Source organism: Rhamphochromis longiceps, linkage group LG3 (genome assembly GCF_057381845.1).
Source record: "Rhamphochromis longiceps isolate RC_006_pf linkage group LG3, R_longiceps_female_GT1.1, whole genome shotgun sequence".
Lineage (NCBI taxonomy): Eukaryota > Metazoa > Chordata > Actinopteri > Cichliformes > Cichlidae > Rhamphochromis > Rhamphochromis longiceps.
This window is the reverse complement of record NC_140559.1, coordinates 39,921,395-39,942,251: the sequence shown is the minus strand read 5'-3', so window position 1 is coordinate 39,942,251 and position 20,857 is coordinate 39,921,395. Positions and strand designations below refer to the sequence as shown.

Below are 20,857 nucleotides of genomic sequence, written 5' to 3'. Positions count from 1 at the left end.
TAAGACTTAATATATTTAAATTTATTTTTGCTCCCACTTGGTTTGTTTCTGTTTAATGTTTCTTTTTATTTGTTTGTTGAACAGTTTTGGCTGCTGTGAAACTGCATCCCAGCTGGTCTCAGATATTCACTGGTGACACAATCACTCTCAGATGTGAGATTCAGGGAGGTGAAGGAAAGGTGTGGAAATATGAATGGACAGCACCCAACACAAACAGCCCTCCAACATCCAGTGAATACAGGATCAGCAGAGTTTCAGTGTCCCACAGTGGAGACTACAGATGTCGGGGTAGCAGTGACTATCTCTTAACAGGATGGAGTGATGCCTTCAGACTGACAGTTTCATGTGAGTTGGACCATGATTCATGCTGACATTTCATGTTTTCATGTTTATATTTGTCTACTACTCTTTGGTGTTCATTCTAAACTGAACTGGTATTTGAAGTTTGAATATTTATTTTGTTATTAATTAATTAATTTTGTTATTGTTATTTTCCCTGAACTAAATGATAATATGATGTATGTTTTCCTGTATCTTCAACAGCAAGTAAACCCAGAGCCACACTGACAGCACACAGTTCAGTCATACCAGCAGGGGGCAGTGTGACACTGAGCTGCTCTGTGGAGGGCTCTGCTGGCTGGAAGTTTGACTGGTTCAGACGTGATTCAGAGTTTTCTGGAGCTCAGAAAATAGGAGCTGGAACATCAGAGCACACAATCAGTATTTCAGAAGGAGGCATCTATTGCTGCAGAGGAGGGAGAGGAGATCCAGTTTTCTCCACAGAGGACAGTGCTGCAGTTACAATTCAGAAACAACGTGAGGGCTAAGTTTTGTTGTGAAATAAAACAAATTCATGTTTAAATTAAAGTAAGACTTAATATATTTAAATTTATTTTTGCTCCCACATGATTTGTTTCTGTTTAATGTTTCTTTTTATTTGTTTGTTGAACAGTTTTGGCTGCTGTGAAACTGCATCCCAGCTGGTCTCAGATATTCACTGGTGACACAATCACTCTCAGATGTGAGATTCAGGGAGGTGAAGGAAAGGTGTGGAAATATGAATGGACAGCACCCAACACAAACAGCCCTCCAACATCCAGTGAATACAGGATCAGCAGAGTTTCAGTGTCCCACAGTGGAGACTACAGATGTCGGGGTAGCAGTGACTATCTCTTAACAGGATGGAGTGATGCCTTCAGACTGACAGTTTCATGTGAGTTGGACCATGATTCATGCTGACATTTCATGTTTTCATGTTTATATTTGTCTACTACTCTTTGGTGTTCATTCTAAACTGAACTGGTATTTGAAGTTTGAATATTTATTTTGTTATTAATTAATTAATTTTGTTATTGTTATTTTCCCTGAACTAAATGATAATATGATGTATGTTTTCCTGTATCTTCAACAGCAAGTAAACCCAGAGCCACACTGACAGCACAAAGTTCAGTCATACCAGCAGGGGGCAGTGTGACACTGAGCTGCTCTGTGGAGGGCTCTGCTGGCTGGAAGTTTGACTGGTTCAGACGTGATTCAGTCTCTTCTAAAGCTCAGCTCATGAGAGGAAATGAAGCAAACAGAGTTATTAGTGTCTCACAAGGAGGTCTGTACCACTGCAGAGGAGGGAGAGGAGATCCAGTTTACTACACAGAGGACAGTGCTGCAGTTACAATTTACAAACAAGGTGAGGGTTTACTTTTGCTCTGAAAAAAACAACAACACATTCACGATTAAATTAGAAAAAAAAAACCTTTATATCTATTTTTTTTTTTGTTCTCTGTTGGGGTTGTTTTTAAATGTGTGTTTTTGTTTGTTTATTGAACAGTTTGGGCTGCTGTGAAACTGCAGCACAGCTGGTCTCAGATATTCACTGGTGACACAATCACTCTCAGATGTGAGATTCAGGGAGGTGAAGGAAAGGTGTGGAAATATAAATGGACAGCACCCAACACAAACAGCCCTCCAACATCCAGTGAATACAGGATCAGCAGAGTTTCAGTGTCCCACAGTGGATACTACAGATGTCGGGGTAGCAGTGACTATCTCTTCACAGGATGGAGTGATGCCTTCACACTGACAGTTTCATGTGAGTTGGACCATGATTCATGCTGACATTTCATGTTTTCATGTTTACATCTGTCTTAACAGGAAAACTCCAACAATGATCCAGCTGTCTGCAGGCAGCTCAGGACAACAGTTTTTCTCACTGTGCAAACAGAAAGGAGAGACACCATGGAGGCTCTTAAAATATCAGCAATGTAAAGAGGAATGTACAGAGATGACAGTTTGATAAGAGAATGATAAATCAGTGAAATCTTTAGTTTGTTAAACAGTCTAATGTGTCACATGCAGGTAGGGATGGGAATTGATAAGAATTTATTGATTCTCATTGGCTCCACTTTGAGAGTCGCCACCATCTCTAAGCAGAATATCAAAGACATTCATGCAGATTAGAGGCTGTGAGGTCAAATGTTTGTGCATGTTGGAGGTATTTCCCCTCTTTGTTGGGATCAGTGTTGGGATCATTACTCAAAAAAAGTAAAGCAAAAAAGTTCTTACACAAAATCAGCACAAAGAGACTTTAAAGTGGTCGTCATGGTGATTCTGCTGTAGAAACATGAACAGGTAGAAACGGAGCTGCAGCCTGACTGCTCATCAGTTTGTTACCTGTTGAAGTTCAGCAGCAGCTTCACTGCAAATGACGGCTAATTTCTCACAGTGCTGGTCAGCATTCACTCAGCTTTAACGTCACTCTGGGTTCTTGGCTAGCTTAGCATTAGCATGCTGTCTGTGCAGGTGCTTTGAAGAGCTGAAGTTGTGTTAACAGGTGATTAAGTTAATGCAGTTGTTTCTGTCCTAGAACAGTTTCCACTTTATCATCGCTCTCATCCTTTGTGCAATAATTATAAAACTAATGTCCATATTCACGATGGAGACTGCATAACCAATTTCCTCCTTTGGCACGAACTGAAATCAGCTGACCGCAGTGAGAGTGGAAGAACCGATATGCGAGTGACAATCTAATATTTGTCTTTCCTGTAACTTCAACAGCAAGTAAACCCAGAGCCACACTGGCAGCACAAAGTTCAGTCATACCAGCAGGGGGCAGTGTGACACTGAGCTGCTCTGTGGAGGGCTCTGCTGGCTGGAAGTTTGACTGGTTCAGACGTGATTCAGTCTCTTCTAAAGCTCAGCTCATGAGAGGAAATGAAGCAAACAGAGTTATTAGTGTCTCACAAGGAGGTCTGTACCACTGCAGAGGAGGGAGAGGAGATCCAGTTTACTACACAGAGGACAGCACTCCAGTTACAATTTACAAACAAGGTGAGGGTTTACTTTTGCTCTGGAAAAAAAAAAAACATTCACGATTAAATTAGAAAAAAAACTTTATATCTATGTTTTTGTTTTTTTTGTTCTCTGTTGGAGTTGTTTTTAAATGTGTATTTTTGTTTGTTTGTTGGGAACAGTTTGGGCTGTTGTCAAACTGCAGCACAGCTGGTCTCAGATATTCACTGGTGAGACAATCACTCTCAGATGTGAGATTCAGGGAGGTGAAGGAAAGGTGTGGAAATATGAATGGGCACCACGCAACACAAACAGCCCTCCAACATCCAGTGAATACAGGATCAGCAGAGTTTCAGTGTCCCACAGTGGATACTACTCATGTTGGGGTAGCAGTGACTATCTCTTAACAGGATGGAGTGATGCCTTCAGACTGACAGTTTCATGTAAGCTGGACCATGATTCATGCTGACATTTAATGTTTTCATGTTTACATCTGTTTAATGCTCTTTTTTATTTTGTTATTAATTAATTAATTAATTGGTTAGTTAATTAATTAATTATATTTGCATTATTTTTCTTGAAACAATTAAAAATACAATGCACTTTTACCTGTAAACTCAACAGCAAGTAAACCCAGAGCCACGCTGACAGCACAAAGTTCAATCATACCAGCAGGGGGCAGTGTGACACTGAGCTGCTCTGTGGAGGGCTCTGCTGGCTGGAAGTTTGACTGGTTCAGACGTGATTCAGTCTCTTCTAAAGCTCAGCTCATGAGAGGAAATGAAGCAAACAGAGTTATTAGTGTCTCACAAGGAGGTCTGTACCACTGCAGAGGAGGGAGAGGAGATCCAGTTTACTACACAGAGGACAGCAGTGACGTCACAGTTAAAGAAACTCGTGAGTTTAATTATTTTATTTCTGCCAGAGTAAGAGGTCATTATGTGTTCTGTGGTAACAACTTTATTCAACAACTGTGAGTTTATTAACCTTGAGCATCCCTCAAAATTTATACCCTTCCTTTACCCTCGGGACCCAAACGGGTCCCCAGACAACAGGCGATATAGCAATATCATATATGAATTAATTCTTCATTTTTTTTCAAGTCTTTTAAACAACTTCAGACCTAACCATAGATATAAAGTTTTTCATTATTTTTTAAATATTTTTTAGGTTTTTATGGCTTTATTGTCATAAAGACCCCTGTTTTTTTTGGGGGGGAGGAAAAACCCATAATATGCAATATTTTCCAAAAATTAGTTGTAAATGAGAATATTTGGTATGAAGCTATTACAGCCTTGAATAGGTAAATAATTCATAACAACATTGATTTGGATGCATTATTATTTTTGGAGCAATATGAGTTTTTTAAAATTTACACCCACTGTTTACCCTCGGGACTCAAACGGGTTCCCAGACAACAGGTGATATAGCGATATCATATATGAATTAATTTTTCATTTTTTTCAATTCAAGGCTTTTTAACAACTTCAGACCTAACCACAGGTATAAATTTTTTTTTTAAACATAATTCTATGTTTTTATGCCCTTATTGTCATAATGACCCCTGTTTTTTTTTTTTTTTTATGGGAAAAACCTATAATCTGCAATATTTTCAAAAAATTAGTTGCAAAATAGATTATTTGGCATGAGGTTATTACAGCCTTGAATAGGTCAATAATTGAGAAGAACATTAATTTGGATGCATTATTATTTTTGGAACAATAACACTTTATTCCAAAAAACAAACTGAACTGACCTGAACAAACTCCCCAACAAACTCAACAAAGATGTAATTTACATTTTATAGCACGAACCTCTAGATCAGGGGTCGTCAACCTTTGCGGCTCCGCGTGGTTTGGGAAAATAAATTAGAAGTATTTAATTGAAGTGTATTTTATTTATGTTAGTTCTTTTTTAACTTGTAGTTCTAAATTGGAAGATTATTGTGATCTTGAAATATAAAAATACAATTATATTCGATTATTTTTCGTCTCTCAAAATAAGCCTCACACTCGCGGAAGCCGGTATACCCGCCGAAACGCGTGCATTTATCGAGACTTTCAACCCCAGGTAGGCCAATTATGGATCTTCGGATCCACATTATGTTAGCAGCTGTTCTCCACTGTGAACTATGTTAAAAACAAACACCGCTCACGCCTCACAGATGACAGCTTACAGTCCTGCGTAAAGATGAAAATGACTTCGTACAGCCCCGATTTGCAGACGCTGTGCGCAGAGGTTTAGGACAAGAAGTTCCATTGTAAACATACCATGGCAGACTCGATGATGTTTCCATGAACACGCTTTTCAGCATCTCTTTATTGACCACTTTTCACACACGGTTGCTGTACGCATACAGCCGGCTGTAGCTTTTCAGCTCACAGCCCGACACATACCAACAACAGCATAGAGAGCACAGACGTTAAGGCGGCGAGGCATGATTGCGGGTGCGGCTCAGGTGCGTCCGCCTCCCCTGCAGCGGCGCTGCAGACCACGCCCCGCCACACACATTAACCAGGTAAAATACATATTTAGGCAGAATTTTGCAAATACCTACAGTGGGGCAAAAAAGTATTTAGTCAGCCACCGATTGTGCAAGTTCCCCCACTTAAAATGATGACAGAGGTCAGTAATTTGCACCAGAGGTACACTTCAACTGTGAGAGACAGAATGTGAAAAAAAAATCCATGAATTCACATGGTAGGATTTGTAAAGAATTTATTCGTAAATCAGGGTGGAAAATAAGTATTTGGTCACCTCAAACAAGGAAAATCTCTGGCTCTCACAGACCTGTAACGTCTTCTGTAAGACGCTTTTCTCTCCCCCACTCGTTACCTGTATGAATGGCACCTGTTTGAACTCATCATCTGTATAAAAGACACCTGTCCACAGCCTCAAACAGTCAGACTCCAAACTCCGCCATGGCCAAGACCAAAGAGCTTTCGAAGGACACCAGGAAAAGTATTGTAGACCTGCACCAGACTGGGAAGAGTGAATCTACAATAGGCAAGCAGCTTGGTGTGAAAAAATCAACTGTGGGAGCAATCATCAGAAAATGGAAGACATACAAGACCACTGATAATCTCCCTCGATCTGGGGCTCCACGCAAGATCTCATCCCGTGGGGTCAAAATGATCATGAGAACGGTGAGCAAAGATCCCAGAACCACACGGGGGGACCTGGTGAATGACCTGCAGAGAGCTGGGACCAAAGTAACAAAGGTCACCATCAGTAACACACTACAACGGCAGGGAATCAAATCCCGCAGTGCCAGACGTGTTCCGCTGCTGAAGCCAGTGCATGTCCAGGCCCGTCTGAAGTTTGCCAGAGAGCACATGGATGATACAGCAGAGGATTGGGAGAATGTCATGTGGTCAGATGAAACCAAAGTAGAACTTTTTGGTATAAACTCAACTCGTCGTGTTTGGAGGACGAAGAATACTGAGTTGCATCCCAAGAACACCATACCTACTGTGAAGCATGGGGGTGGAAACATCATGCTATGGGGCTGTTTTCCTGCCAAGGGGACAGGACGACTGATCCGTGTTAAGGACAGAATGAATGGGGCCATGTATCGTGAGATTTTGAGCCAAAACCTCCTTCCATCAGTGAAAACTTTGAAGATGAAATGAGGCTGGGTCTTCCAACATGACAATGATCCAAAACACACCACCCGGGCAACAAAGGAGTGGCTCCGTAAGAAGCATTTGAAAGTCCTGGAGTGGCCTAGCCAGTCTCCAGACCTCAACCCCATAGCAAATCTGTGGCGGGAGTTGAAAGTCCGTGTTGCTCGGCGACAGCCCCAAAACATCACTGCTCTCGAGAAGATCTGCATGGAGGAATGGGCCAAAATACCAGCTACTGTGTGTGCAAACCTGGTAAAGACCTATAGTAAACGTTTGACCTCTGTTATTGCCAACAAAGGTTATGTTACAAAGTATTGAGTTGTATTTTTGTTATTGACCAAATACTTATTTTCCACCCTAATTTACGAATAAATTCTTTACAAATCCTACCATGTGGATTCATGGATTTTTTTTCACATTCTGTCTCTCACAGTTGAAGTGTACCTCTGGTGCAAATTACTGACCTCTGTCATCATTTTAGGTGGGGGAACTTGCACAATCGGTGGCTGACTAAATACTTTTTTGCCCCACTGTATTTTTCATCTTTTGGCAGCATAGTGCTTTTTTTCCAATTATTTTGTAAAAGTCAGGTCAAGGCTCCAAAAGCCCAAAGGCGATATAAGGGTGGTGGCTCACAACAGTTTCTGTTTGCTACATGGATCACTTTAGTTCAGCTGGGTGTCTTTCCTTTTGTTATATTTCTTTAGGAGTTCAAAATGTGTTCATTACATAAATAAAATGTAAGTTTCTGTGTAGCACTTCATGAATTTAAGCAACACACCTTAGTTTTTCACACAAAGCATAAAGGTAAAAAACAATATATACAGTGTTATCTTCATTTTAGATGTCAAAAAGTATTTGCGGCTCCCAGTGTTTTCTTTAGCGTGGAAACTGGGTCCAAATGGCTTTTTGGGTGTTAACGGTTGCTGACCCCTGCTCTAGATGGATGGATTTTGCAGACAGGACATATCCTACCATTTGCAGCAGTTACGATAATAATGCGCTGTTTGCACGATGAGCGCTGCTTCCAAGCCTCCCCTAAATTGACCGTGCGCTTCTGTTGTGCGTGCGCGCGTCTGTGCATTTCGTGGCGTCTGTCCTGCTGGTAATGACTAGCAAGACCAGGCTGCGAACTATTCTCACAGACTTCAAATGTGCACTTGAATCCAATAAGATAGAGAAGGATCTCTCTCTCCCTCCGGCTCCGTTGATGTGCCACTGGGAGTGCAACTACCGCCCCTCCCTCCTCTGCTCAACAAACACGTGGCTGCTTTTGCACCCGTCCCCTCGCTGCTCAGAGCAAACACAAGGCTCATGTGCAGAGTGAAGCAAAAAAACAGTGAGAGAGGCTTAGAGAAAGGAAAAAAAAAACGGAGCAGGCTCCCGTTGTTCACTTCAAGGAGGCGGCTCTACGGGCCGTTTTGTTTGCGACCCACACACACACACACACACACACACACACACACACACACACACACACACACACACACACACAGTATATATATATTCTTAATCACATTCACACCACTCTCTTATATCAGTTCCACTACATCAAGACTGTTTTAAGGTGGTTAGCTGTATTATTACTATGTATTTTGCATAATAAGATAACCATGTCCTGCATTCAAAACCACTGAAAATGTCTATGGTGGTGCTGTGCCTAATATTGTGCTCATTTGATCCAAAACCTATTTTTCCTTTATTTTGAAGGCAGAGGCTTAGATCCATTAGGTATTCACGAGAAACGCATTATCACATGTCAGGATTACAGTATATCGAAAATATGTGATTATAATGGGAGTCAATGGGGCCCAAAATGGTACAAGGGTAACAGGAGGTAGTACATATGTGAATCATCGTTACTATGCACCACACCATGGAAGGGATCGTCGAATTTTAAAAATAATCCTAAAACACACATCCTGGCCAAGTTTCATGCAACTAGTCTTTAAAATGACTGATATATTGAGAATCAAAAATCCAAAGGGACCCAAATGGGGTTTTTTCACGAGGGTCACATGAGGGTTCCTTGAGATGAGAGACAACTCCTGACAAATAGAAGAATTTATTCCGTCTTATTTTTTCTATCTTCATGTTTGTATTTGTGTCTAACTGGATATTTTTCTGTGAACAGTTCCCAGTAAGCCCACTGTGACCCTGCAGCCATCCTGGACTCAGATATACAGCGGTGAGACAGTCACTGTCAGATGTGAGATTCAGGGAGGTGAAGGAGCTCAGTGGACGTATGAATGGAGAGCAGCCAAGTTAAACACACCTCCAACATCCAATGAATACAGAATCATCAGAGCTACTGAGTCTGACAGTGGAGGATACAGCTGCCGGGGCAGGAGGGACTATTTCTTCTCAGAGTGGAGTGATATCATCACACTGACTGTATCATGTAAGTTGGAGATGTTTAATCTATAAGAGTTAAAAGAACACTTCTTTTTGATACAACTTTGTAGCGGTCCTAGTGCTGCTCAGTAAATAGTTTTCCTTTCAGTTGGCAAACATCTGAAACATCTGCAAATACTTTTAAGTAGAATTAAACTTTTTTATCATGTGGCTGCATATGTGGATTACAGAAACTGTATTATAATGGAGTTAGTCCAGGTTTTACAGTCAATGCGGATTGTAATGGGGACACACAAGTTTGTGAATGCGATAACTGAAGAACGACATAGGATTTTGAAATTGATAACATAGGTGGATCTACTAGGAGGCTGAGGGGTACCACTGGCCACTCTCAGTATTTTGTTTAGCCTGTTTAGCCTTAGTCAGACTGTTTAAAAAAAATTTAAACAGTCTGACTGCACTTGAAAACTGTAAAATGAACCAATGTTGTTTAAACTTGGGCTCTTGCTGTTATGGTCTCCATTTAGATTACTTATTACTGTCAGGGTCTTGGTTAGGTTTTGTTTATTCTTTGTCATGGTTTTGGCTTTTGTATTTCATATTTCTTAGTTATTATTTTTGCACCTCTGTGATTTTCTAGCCTTTAGGTTTTTTTTTTCTCTGTGACTCCCATGTGTTCCTTGTCTAGTGTTTTGTGTTCTGGGTTCATGTTTATGTTAGTTCCCATGTAAAATGTTAATTAGACTCATTCTTATACAGTGCTTTTCTACTCTCCCGGAGTACTCAAAACATATAACATTCACACAAGCACTTTCTTCTAAGCTTTTTTAGTGCTTCCTTACTAACATTCACACACATTCGTATTCCAATGGATGCATCAAAGATCAACTTTGATTTAGTATCTTGCCCAAGGACCTTTGGCATGCAGACTTGAGGAGCCAGAGATCAAACTACTAACCTTCCAATCAGTAGATGCCATGCTCTACCTCCTGAGCTACAGCCTCCCCTATGTCTTATGTCAGTGTGTCTAGTTTTGCTTCCCCTTGTCTTGTTGTGTCTAATTAATCACAGCTCTGTTTCCCTCATGTTTCGCATTCCCTCATTACTCCTTTGTATATTTAAGCCCTGTGCTTTCCTTTTTCCTTTGTTGTGTTGTACCTCATGTGTGTAAATCTCACGGTGTTTCTAGTTTCCTGGTGTTAGTTTTCATTTCCAGGTGTTTTTATTTTTCGTTTTCATTTTTCTAAGTTTAGTTTGTGTTTTTGTGAGTTTATGTTTTGGACATTTTTTCCCAGCAATAAATTTGCTGCCTTTAGTTCGTTCTTTGTGCTCCCCCCTGCCTGCTTCAGCCACACATGACAATTACTTATTTTTTATTAGTACATGTTGAGATAATTGACATGTTCAGATAGTCTGAACATAAATATTTGTGAGTCAACATTTTAGTGACATTGAATTCAGAGTTAAGAGACGAAAGATTGAGAGAAAATCTTTGTTGAACAGATGAACCCCGTCCTGTCCTCACTGTGTCTCCATCATGGCTGAGTCCTGGAGCCTCAGTAACTCTGAACTGTGAGGTTGAACATCCGTCTGCAGGATGGAGCTTCTACTGGTATAAAGCTGTTCCTGATCTATCAGAGAAATCCTCCAGTTATGAGCTGCTACCTGATGGCAATAGGACTGCAAACAACTCCTACATCATTCATGGACAGACACACACAGCAGGATATGTGTGCAGAGCTGGAAGAGGAGACCCAGAGTATCACACTGATCACAGTCGACCAAAGTTTGTCTGGTCTGCAGGTCAGTTTGAGTCTCTCTTTCATTTCAATAAGCTGATGGTATGACATAACTGTTATTCACCAATTTTTCACCAAAATTCAGTGTAATAAATCCACGGCAGACTCCACTACGTTTTCACGCTTTCCAGCATACATGCAGCTTTCCAGCTTGCATCCACACACTCCAACAACAACATTATTAAACAGTCTGCACAAACTTTTAAGCCAGTGAGGCATGATTGCAGATGCCGTGCAGTTGTGCCCATCTCCCCTGCAGCAGCACCACAGACCATGCCCCGCCACATTCAGCTGATTAGAATCTAAATTCTCTCATGATAATTAAATGTCTGTGTATATTTAATATTGCCCTTCTTAAAAAAAAAAACGTAGGATTTGCATAGGCAAGGGACATTTGCAGTGTGATATTTTGAATGCTAACATCTCTGACCCTAACATCTTTGTCTCTTCACTGCATGTTGTTTCCAGATGTTCATTCAGCAGCGTCTCTCACAGTGAGTCCTGACAGAGTGCAACACTTCACCTCTGACTCTGTCTCACTGACCTGTGAGGGAAACTTCACTGAGTGGAGAGTGAGGAAGTTCTCTGTGGACGGCCGACTGTACTCTGACTGTAGGAGAATGACTGGATCCACATGTGACATCAACACATCAAAGTCAGATACTGCAGTGTACTGGTGTGAGTCTGGATCAGGAGAGTTCAGCAGTGCAGTCAACATCACTGTACAGAGTATGTTATTACATGAGTGGAAACTTATCCAACAATACTCTTGAATTTTACCTAATTCTCTGTGGGAAAATGGATAAAATGTTCATTTTTGGTTCACGACATTCACGCCATCGTTTGAAAACAACCTGAATCAAAATTTTACCCAGTGCCAAAAGTCAATGAGTGTTTTATATTTTCAAGATAATTTTCCACTATCCTTTTATAATATCTACATACTATTAAGCACTAGTAATAAATAATATTTAATTAATCATTTATACGGCTTTACTCCTCTTAGCATACCATTTATAAACACGGACATAAATGGTTTAGTCCTCCTAGCAAGCTCATATATAACATATTTGACAGCATTTTTAAAGAGCAAACCGCGCTAACGTGTTGACTCCGTCCAGCCCCATGCACGGGGCGATCCTGTTATGAAACGGCTGTGTGCAGGTAGGAAAAGGACCCAAAGTGCAGACTCCGGAGACAGACGTGAACTCAAAAAACAGCTTTAATGCTGAACTCAAACAGAACAAAACAAGGAATCCAAATAACTTATACGGGTAGACAGAACACACAGCATATATGAGGGTGGATAAAGGAGATCGCAACACGGACACAGAGAAACACAGGGCTTAAATACAGAGAGGGAACAATCAGGGAATGGGTAACAGGAGGGAAACACAGCTGGGGCAAATCAGGCCTGACGAAACAGGGGAAGCAAAACCAGATACATTAACATAAGACATGGACCTTCAAAGTAAAACAGGAAACAACACAAAGATGCAGACTTGACACGGGGATACAGCAACTATGGAACAGAACAGAAACCAGAAGGCATAACTCTGGCAAAGAAACCAAAAGACTAGAAATGATAAATAAAGGCAAAAATCAAAAAGTACAATAATAATGAAAACTCTATACTCTGGGTCAATGACCAAGGCATCCTAACAGATCCGCGCTAACTTGCTAACGGAGATTTGCTGCGTTAATGCAGTTATGGCGTTAACGTCATTTTAACAAGATTAACGCTGACGGCACTACACATACACATTACATTAGACAATTTTCTAAAGTAATGTAGTAAATTACTTAGTTATGTACAGAAGAAAGTAATTAGTTATTCTACTCATAACATTTTATAGTCTTAGCATGCTGTCTGTGCAGGTACTTGCAAAGAGCTGAAGTTGTATTAGCAGCTTGATGCATGTTTCTATCCTGGATCCACTTTACCATCGTGTTCTCCTACTTTTGTGCAATAAAAGTAATATGAAGGAATAGTGCTTTCGTTGTGCTTTAAAAGTGATTAAGTCTTAACTAAAACAATACTAATGCTTAATAGTATATAGCTTTAACTATAAAGTGATACCACTTTACTTACTGTAAATGAATGTACTTGCTTGATATTCACTGTGTACTGGTATCACAGCTGTTTATGAGGTAAAGATTTTAACATAAAATAGTTTAATGATTAATGATCAGAAATCAAACCTATATTAAAAAGCATTTGGGAAATGTGTTCTTGTTATTGTACATAAGCTTTTCTTTTCTCAAAACCCGCATTAACTGATCTGACTGAAAAAGATATTGTTTGATTATTTTCCAGATAAATATTATGGTCCTGTCCTGATGAGTCCTGTTCATCCTGTGACTGAGGGAATGTCTGTGAGTCTGAGCTGCACAGAGAAGACAAAAACACAAAGAACACTTTCCAGTGTGTTTTTCTATCACAATGACAAACTTATTCAAAATGATACCCGAGGGGAGCTGAAGATCTCTGCAGTGTCAAAGTCTGATGAAGGTTTCTACAAGTGTCAGTACTCAGGAAGAGAGTCAGCACAGAGCTGGATGTCAGTTAAAGGTGAGCAGGATCAAAACATTTCATCTATGTTCTTTTGTAAACCATTTTGATACTTCAGTATGATTTAGTACAGTTATAATAGAATATAGTTATGTGTTGTCCATACAGAATTTGTTGTTTTAAAGTTACCTGGTTCTACTTTTGTAATGTAGAATTTTAGTAATTGAATAATTTTTAATTCTTCTTCTTCTTCTTCTTTTTTTATTACAGTAGCTGTGTTAAGTCCCGAAAGCTCTTCATTTCCTGTGTGGTTGATTCTTGGATTGGTTTGTGGAATCTCTCTCCTTATTATTCTTCTGCTCTCCTTATATCGCTATAGAAAGATGAAGGGTGAGACTTTTTCCCTTGCTACAAACTCTTAAATAATTTAAATGGAAAGCTCATTATCACTTTATTTATGATTTTTAAGAAAAATAGCCATGAAACAAATTATTTTAACAGACAAACTATTGTCTTTTTTACAGATTCAAATGGTAATACACAGATCAGGTTCGCATTTTGGTTTATTTAATTTGATTTATTATATGCTTTACTGTATTAAATGTACTGTATTGTTATCTTGCAATGTATGTTTTCATCAGGTTGTTTGCATGTATTTGTTTTTTTTTTTCATTAGGCCATACAGTCCAGGGACCACCACAGATCAAGGGGCCAACCAGAGTGAAATTCATGAACACAACTCTCTTCAACATGGTCAGTTTTCCATTAACTTTTCTGCTCTTGCTCTTGACAAAGGTGGTTGCACTTTTCTCCTCTCCTCCTCTCCCTTAGCTTCCCTGCTTAGCCTCTTATGTCCTTGTCTAGTCTCGTGTTTTTTGTATTACTTTTCCCTGGAATATTCTCTCACAGTCTGTTCTCTAAAACCTAAAAGAGGAATTATGGATTGGATCAACTGGTCCCTAAATGCAATTGACACCCCTTTCTCAACGAGAAGTCTGAGCTCGGGTGAGCCTGAGTGCTGAAGATATCTACCTATTTGGAACCATGATAACAGGGTTCTGGCTGATCGGAGCTGGCTTGGCCCTGACTTATCGAAGAATTAAGAAAGCGGAACCGGCTGTTCAAACCCCCACAAGGCTGCCCGCTGGGATTGGAACGATGGGAGTGGCGTGAGTTTCTCAAAATGGGCTCATTGAGTGCAGCACGGATAAGATCTTGGAGAGGCTACGGCTGCTGTGAATACTCAGAATAAGATCTCTGACTGCAGACTGGATTACATCTCGGAAGGGCTGGCTCGGAATAACATCTCTGGGCGCAAATTGGATGACATCTTGGGGAGGCACACTGCCGTGAGTTCTCAGAATCGGCTCCTTGAGCACAAGAAATGACAACATCACAGAACGCAAGTATGGCGAAGCTCGCGGCTCTCCAACGGGAGATTGAGAGACCAGTGTTGGACTGTAGAACTGCTTTGAAATTCATATGAGCTGTTCGCACTAAAGTAAAAAGCACCATCACTTCATGCGGATACCCCTTCGGCGCCAGCTGCGGTCTCAAGGCTGGAGCCGAACAAAAACACCCTGATAACGACTGTGTTTAGTCTGTTCCTTCCCATCCCATACAAGGCCACCTGGGTTGGCTGGAAGACTGTTTACTTAGCCTAGCAGGGCGAAGGACACTGTCTCAGCTGAACTCTGGACATGCACACACACACATATACACTGATATGCACACACTCATCCCCCCACATGCTTGTCATGTGTTTCTTTGGTGTATTAAGAGTTTTTGCATGTGCAGAGGTGTTTTTTTCTGTTCTCAAACTGATCTCCCTGTTGGATCTCAGTCTGGAGGGAGTTATTTTTTTCTCCTTATCTTTCCTCATGTGGTGCATTTTCCATTGTTATACCTCTCTGACCTGTCTTCCCCATGTGATGTTTTGTGTAATATATGTATGGTCGGAGGGTAAGATGGCGCCGCCATTGCGTGCAGTAGGTCGGCAGCCTTATGAAATTTCCCCTTGTGGGACTAATAAAGGTATATCAATTAACCCTTGTACTTCTTTCATTCAGGTGTTGGTCAGCTGTTTTAAAAAGAAATTATTTAAAAATGAGGAAAAAAAACAAAAACTGAAAGACTGAAACTTTTTCTTTCAGAAACCTGTTAAATCAGATTTCTACATACATGATTGTATTCTTTACAGAATTTACGAATGTTATCACTCCATATATTAAAAACATGCATTAAAGCATCATTATGAGTTCAATGTATGAGAATATCAATAATCTTTGTTTTTACATTATTAACCAAACCGAAAAAAGGCTTAAGGATTTTCCATCTTTGCACTCACCTTTAAAAATATTATAATAGTAATGCTTAATGCTTTAACATGGTTATTTTGATTCTATCTTGCTGTTTTATTTAAATAATGCTAAACTCTATTAATAAATCGCTCATGTGGAAGACAGAGAAAATGACATGATATATATTTTGAAAAGCACACAACCTTTTAACTTGACTAATTCCATGTGATATATTGGGATTTCAGATGCAGATGAGATACATGATGTTACCTACTCTGTGATTGAGCTTAAAAATGTTGGAAATAAGAGTGAGTATGTTGAACAAATTGAATATAGTTTAGAATATAGAAAAATTTTTGCAATTTAAAAAACAAAAAAACATATTTTTTTTCAATTTTTTCTATATGATTATCTAAACAGGGAAGCATCATAAATCACAGGAGGAACATACCATTTACTCTGAGGTGAAGGCGGGAGCTACAGGTATAGTCACAAGTCTCTTTCTTGCATGTAGTTTCATGTCTGCTAGTCAGTTACCAAGCTAAACCACGTCATACTATTACTAGAAATCACAGTAGTTGATAAGTAATTGTAAAATAACTATTAGAGTCACTAGTTTTATAAGTAAATATATTTTTAAAGGTACCATTGAGATGAAATTCTCATCTGATGTCAGGAACAACCCAGCAAATCCCCACATGCAAAGAAAATAAATCATAGATGTCCAGAAATTAAGTTACGTGGAAAAATGAGAAATGACACAGGGAAAAAGTATTGGACACAAGGCGAAAGAATGGAGCAAAAAGTCATGACACCAGCTGTAATGTATCAGTAATCAGAAAGCAATCCTGTCTCTTATTGAAAATTAATATCAGTTGGTTCAGTCCCAACTGATGTACTATAAAAACGTGTCTCATTGCCAAGGTGCCATACCTATGATGGGTTGAACCATTGAGGTCTCTTAAGACTTTTGAAACCATATTGTTGCAAGAGATACTGATGACATTGATTACAGAAGAATTCGTAAAATACTGAAAGTTCCAGTGAGCACTGACCAAAGTCCAACTAAAAATCTATGGAAAGAACTAAAGCTCAGAGTTCGTAAAAGGGGACTATAAAGTCTTTGGGATTAGAAGACTGTTTGTGTGGAAAAAATGGATCAAAATCAAACCTGAGCAATGCATGCGACTAGTTTCTCCATACAGAAGTCATTTTGAAGCTGTCATCACGAAAGGCTTTTTGATTAATCTTAATTAAATATTAGTAACCATGTTCAGTACTTTTCCGTGTGTCATTTCTCATTATTACACATAATTTATGGACGTCTACAGTTTGATTTCTTTGCATGTAGGTTGGATGGGTTATTATGACATGTGGTGAGAATTTAATGCCAATAATAACTTTAGAAATATATTTAGTTCAAAAATTGTTGACACGTTCAATACTTATTGTACCTACTGTATTCATCCCATGTTAAATGGCTTTCTCCCTTTTATTCTATTCATATTCTTAACATTATGTCCTCAGATCTAGGAGGGACTATTATGTTTTTGCGTTATGTTTGCAGGTTGTACATTAGGGCTGCCACAAACAATTATTTTGATAGTCGACTAGTCACGATTATTTTTGCGATTAGTTGACTAATCAGATCATGCATCCATTGGACATAAAACGTACAGCTTATTGCAACCAGCATGCATCTGCTCTCATATAACTATAATTAGCTTAGAGCTTGAAGTGTTGTATGTACAGTATGTGCTAACTAAAAATAAAGACAAGATGATAGTTTATTAAACTTTTAATGAAATTTGCAGATTGTCTCGGTGGAGTTTAATAAACTCAGCCGTCTGCTCCTTGGCTATCTAAAATATAACAGGACACTGGAGTAAATTCTCGACCATTCACACTTCTGTTTAATCAGTTTTCTGTTTGACGTTTATTCAGCTATGTGAAAACTAGAACTTTAACCCTTTAGAGCCGATCGGAGCGGACACGCTCCATTTTGCGTAACTATTTTTAAATCCCGGTAGCACTGCAACCACGTAAGCTAGCGCAAAAATTTTTTTTGCATATGAAACCGGAGGAGTTGTACTTACATCTTATGCCATCAGCTTGTCCTCGGTCACGGTTTCCTTCCACATAAAGCTTTGCAAAAACTGCATAAAAAGCGCTTGCAGGAACAAAAACATAATATTCCAGAAACACGCTTTGCCGATCCGATCAGCTGTTTGTAACACTTCCTACGTTGGAATAGACGTCAGCGCAAACTTTTGCATTTCCGCCATTACCTGCCCGAAACCGGAAGTGACGTCATTTTTGCGGAAATGTAGTCTTTTTTACCATCAGGGCCTCAGGGCATATACTGGTCTTTTTAAAAGTTATCTTTGACTTTATGACTTAGGATGCTTAGGACTCATATTGCACTGCTGGAAATAGTTTATTTTGATGCATATGCTGCTTTTTTTGCAAATTTGCAGTATAATATTTATTTTCGTTTTTCCTGCAGTGTATAAAAATTGGTGTATTTCAAAAATAAAACTATGAAGACACTCAAAATAAATTTCCTGTGGTGGGAAACTATTTTGTGCAACTTTTTTGTATTTACAGTTTTGAGGGATAAGCCTCTTAAATTTCTCTAACTAGAAATATATGTTAAAAAAAGCAAAAACGATTTTCAATTTTTTTGTAGTTTATTGCACTTTTTTGCAATTTATGTAATTACTATGCACTTAATGAATACATATTATTAAAATCTGGGCTATAATGGTTGTATTGATGTATAGCAACTTGAAATGCTCCCAAAAATGGCTCCACAGCATGTAAAAATATAATATAAGCTCTGGCGGACTTGGTTCTATGGTAGGTCTTAAAGGGTTAATCTCTGCCAAACGGATTTACTGAGGAACAAATAAAACACTGAAAAAAGCCAAACAATAACATTTTTAAGTTATCTAAGTGACTTATTTTTCATGTTTAACCTGAGTAGCGAAAGACCGCGGAGGGTTTGCAAACAATGTGCCAGCAGTTCGCTGTTCTTGCTAGTGTTGTGCCAAAGTAGGTATCCCCGACAGAATTTGTTTCCCCTGCATCGGAAGCACGCAGGAAGAAATTATCTTTTCATTTTTTGAAAAAGTGAAAAATTAGTATTGTTACATTACCATTCAGTTTGAGGGTTCCAACAAAAAATTCTATATTTATTGTTTTCACGTGGAATCGGACAGGATTATTTGAACAAACCAAGAACATTTTGCCTGATAATTATTTTTATCCCATGTAACTTTACCGTATAAAGAGCTAAAGCCTCCAAAGTTTTAGGAGTTAATACATCATAATAAGAAGTGTTTGGGAGCTAAAAATCAAGAATGCGGGACACTGTTTGTCTGTGATTTACACAGGGGGAACAAATTGTGGCAGGATCATCCTGATATTATTTGTATCCCACTGTAACTGTACTGTATAAAGACCTAATATCTATAAAATTTCAGTAGTTATTCATTATAAGAAGTATGTGTGGACTAAAAATCAACAATGTGGGATACGGTTTGTCCGCGATTTGGACAGCCCAGCGTGTGCTCCCGACACAAGGGAAACAAATTCTGTCGGTGATACCTACCTTGCAATGACACCGCCATTGTTGGAAACTGGAATTGGCTGGGCCACGCTATGAATCCTGGGATAGGTTGGGCCACGAAGGTTTTACACCCGACCCATCCTTCAAATCTGGGGAAACGGAGGACGCATTTGGAGGAGTCTTTGAATTTGGACAGCCTTCGTCGTGTCACTGTAACGTAATTGGCCACCGAAGGATGCGGCCCCTGAATTTGGACATAGCTACAATACCGGAGGCTGCTTCTTCTTCTTCGGGGTTTAACGGCAGCTGCCATCTTCTGTTTCAGTCCGTTATTACACTCTTAAAACCTACTACTTATTCCTGCGTCTTTCAGGATCTTTCAAAGCTTCAAACGACGCATTGACTATTTAATTAGCTGTCGATGATTTTGATAGTCGACGTAATCGCTACTAGTCGACTAATCTTGGCAGCCCTATTGTACATTAACTCATACATACTAGGGGTGACAAACTTATTTTACATCGTGGGCCACATACAGCTTACTTTGATCTTAAGCGAACCAGACCAGTGAAACTCCCCTTTCTGTCAGTGTAAAAAAGTTACATATTCAACTGTCTGTGAAGGTTCTCAGTCATCCAGGTCATTGTAGTCTAAGGAGCTTGGAAAGGAAAGCATCTGGACTTCTTTAAGTTGCTTGAAGATGTTTCACCTCTCATCCGAGAAGCTTCTTCAAGTTTACTTCAGACCCAGCAATGCACTCAGACAGAAACTGGTTCATCCCAAAGACAAAACTCCTAAACAGAAACTTAACAATGTGGTGTATGCTGTGCAGTGCAGCGAGAAATGCCCAGACCTCTACATTGGAGAGACCAAACAGCCACTTCATAAGCGCATGGCACAACATACAAGAGCCACCTCCACGGGACAAGACTCAGCTGTCCATCTGCATCTAAAGGTTAAAGGTCACTCTTTCGAGGATGCCAGTGTTCACATTTTGGACAGAGAGGACAGATGGTTTGAAAGAGGAGTGAAAGAAGCCATTTATATCCACTGTGAGCGACCATCTTTGAACAGGTTCAAGGTTCAAGGTTCTTTATTTGTCACATGCACAGTTATACAAGTATAACACACAGTGAAATGTAGCCTGACACGCTCCTCGACGTGCAAAAATGGGGGGGGGGGGGGGGAGGGGGAGGAAGAACATTTTATATATATATATATATATATATATATATATATATATATATATATTTTTATATATTAGGGGTGCAACGATATTCGTATCGATATTGAACCGTTCGATACAGTGCTTTCGGTTCGGTACGCATATGTATCGAACAATACAACATTTGTAATTTATTTTATCAATTTTCCTTCTGACGATGCTGTCTGTGTTGAGCGCTCAGTGA

At 39.5% G+C, this 20,857-nt stretch overlaps 1 protein-coding gene across 1 annotated transcript in view; it reads left to right on the top strand.

Annotated features, from left to right (window-relative positions):
* LOC146674646 (Fc receptor-like protein 5) overlaps positions 1 to 20,857 on the top strand; it is a 62,932-nt gene that overhangs the window by 25,691 nt on the left and 16,384 nt on the right. The window contains exons 6-21 of the mRNA XM_085401100.1: positions 85 to 345; positions 544 to 822; positions 953 to 1,213; positions 1,412 to 1,684; positions 1,826 to 2,086; positions 3,052 to 3,330; positions 3,910 to 4,182; positions 9,046 to 9,312; positions 10,770 to 11,069; positions 11,534 to 11,794; positions 13,383 to 13,637; positions 13,848 to 13,967; positions 14,102 to 14,126; positions 14,254 to 14,330; positions 16,123 to 16,185; positions 16,298 to 16,360. Of these exons, the coding sequence (XP_085257226.1) occupies positions 85 to 345; positions 544 to 822; positions 953 to 1,213; positions 1,412 to 1,684; positions 1,826 to 2,086; positions 3,052 to 3,330; positions 3,910 to 4,182; positions 9,046 to 9,312; positions 10,770 to 11,069; positions 11,534 to 11,794; positions 13,383 to 13,637; positions 13,848 to 13,967; positions 14,102 to 14,126; positions 14,254 to 14,330; positions 16,123 to 16,185; positions 16,298 to 16,360 (3,318 nt within the window). The remainder of the gene's footprint in view (positions 1 to 84; positions 346 to 543; positions 823 to 952; positions 1,214 to 1,411; positions 1,685 to 1,825; positions 2,087 to 3,051; positions 3,331 to 3,909; positions 4,183 to 9,045; positions 9,313 to 10,769; positions 11,070 to 11,533; positions 11,795 to 13,382; positions 13,638 to 13,847; positions 13,968 to 14,101; positions 14,127 to 14,253; positions 14,331 to 16,122; positions 16,186 to 16,297; positions 16,361 to 20,857) is intronic.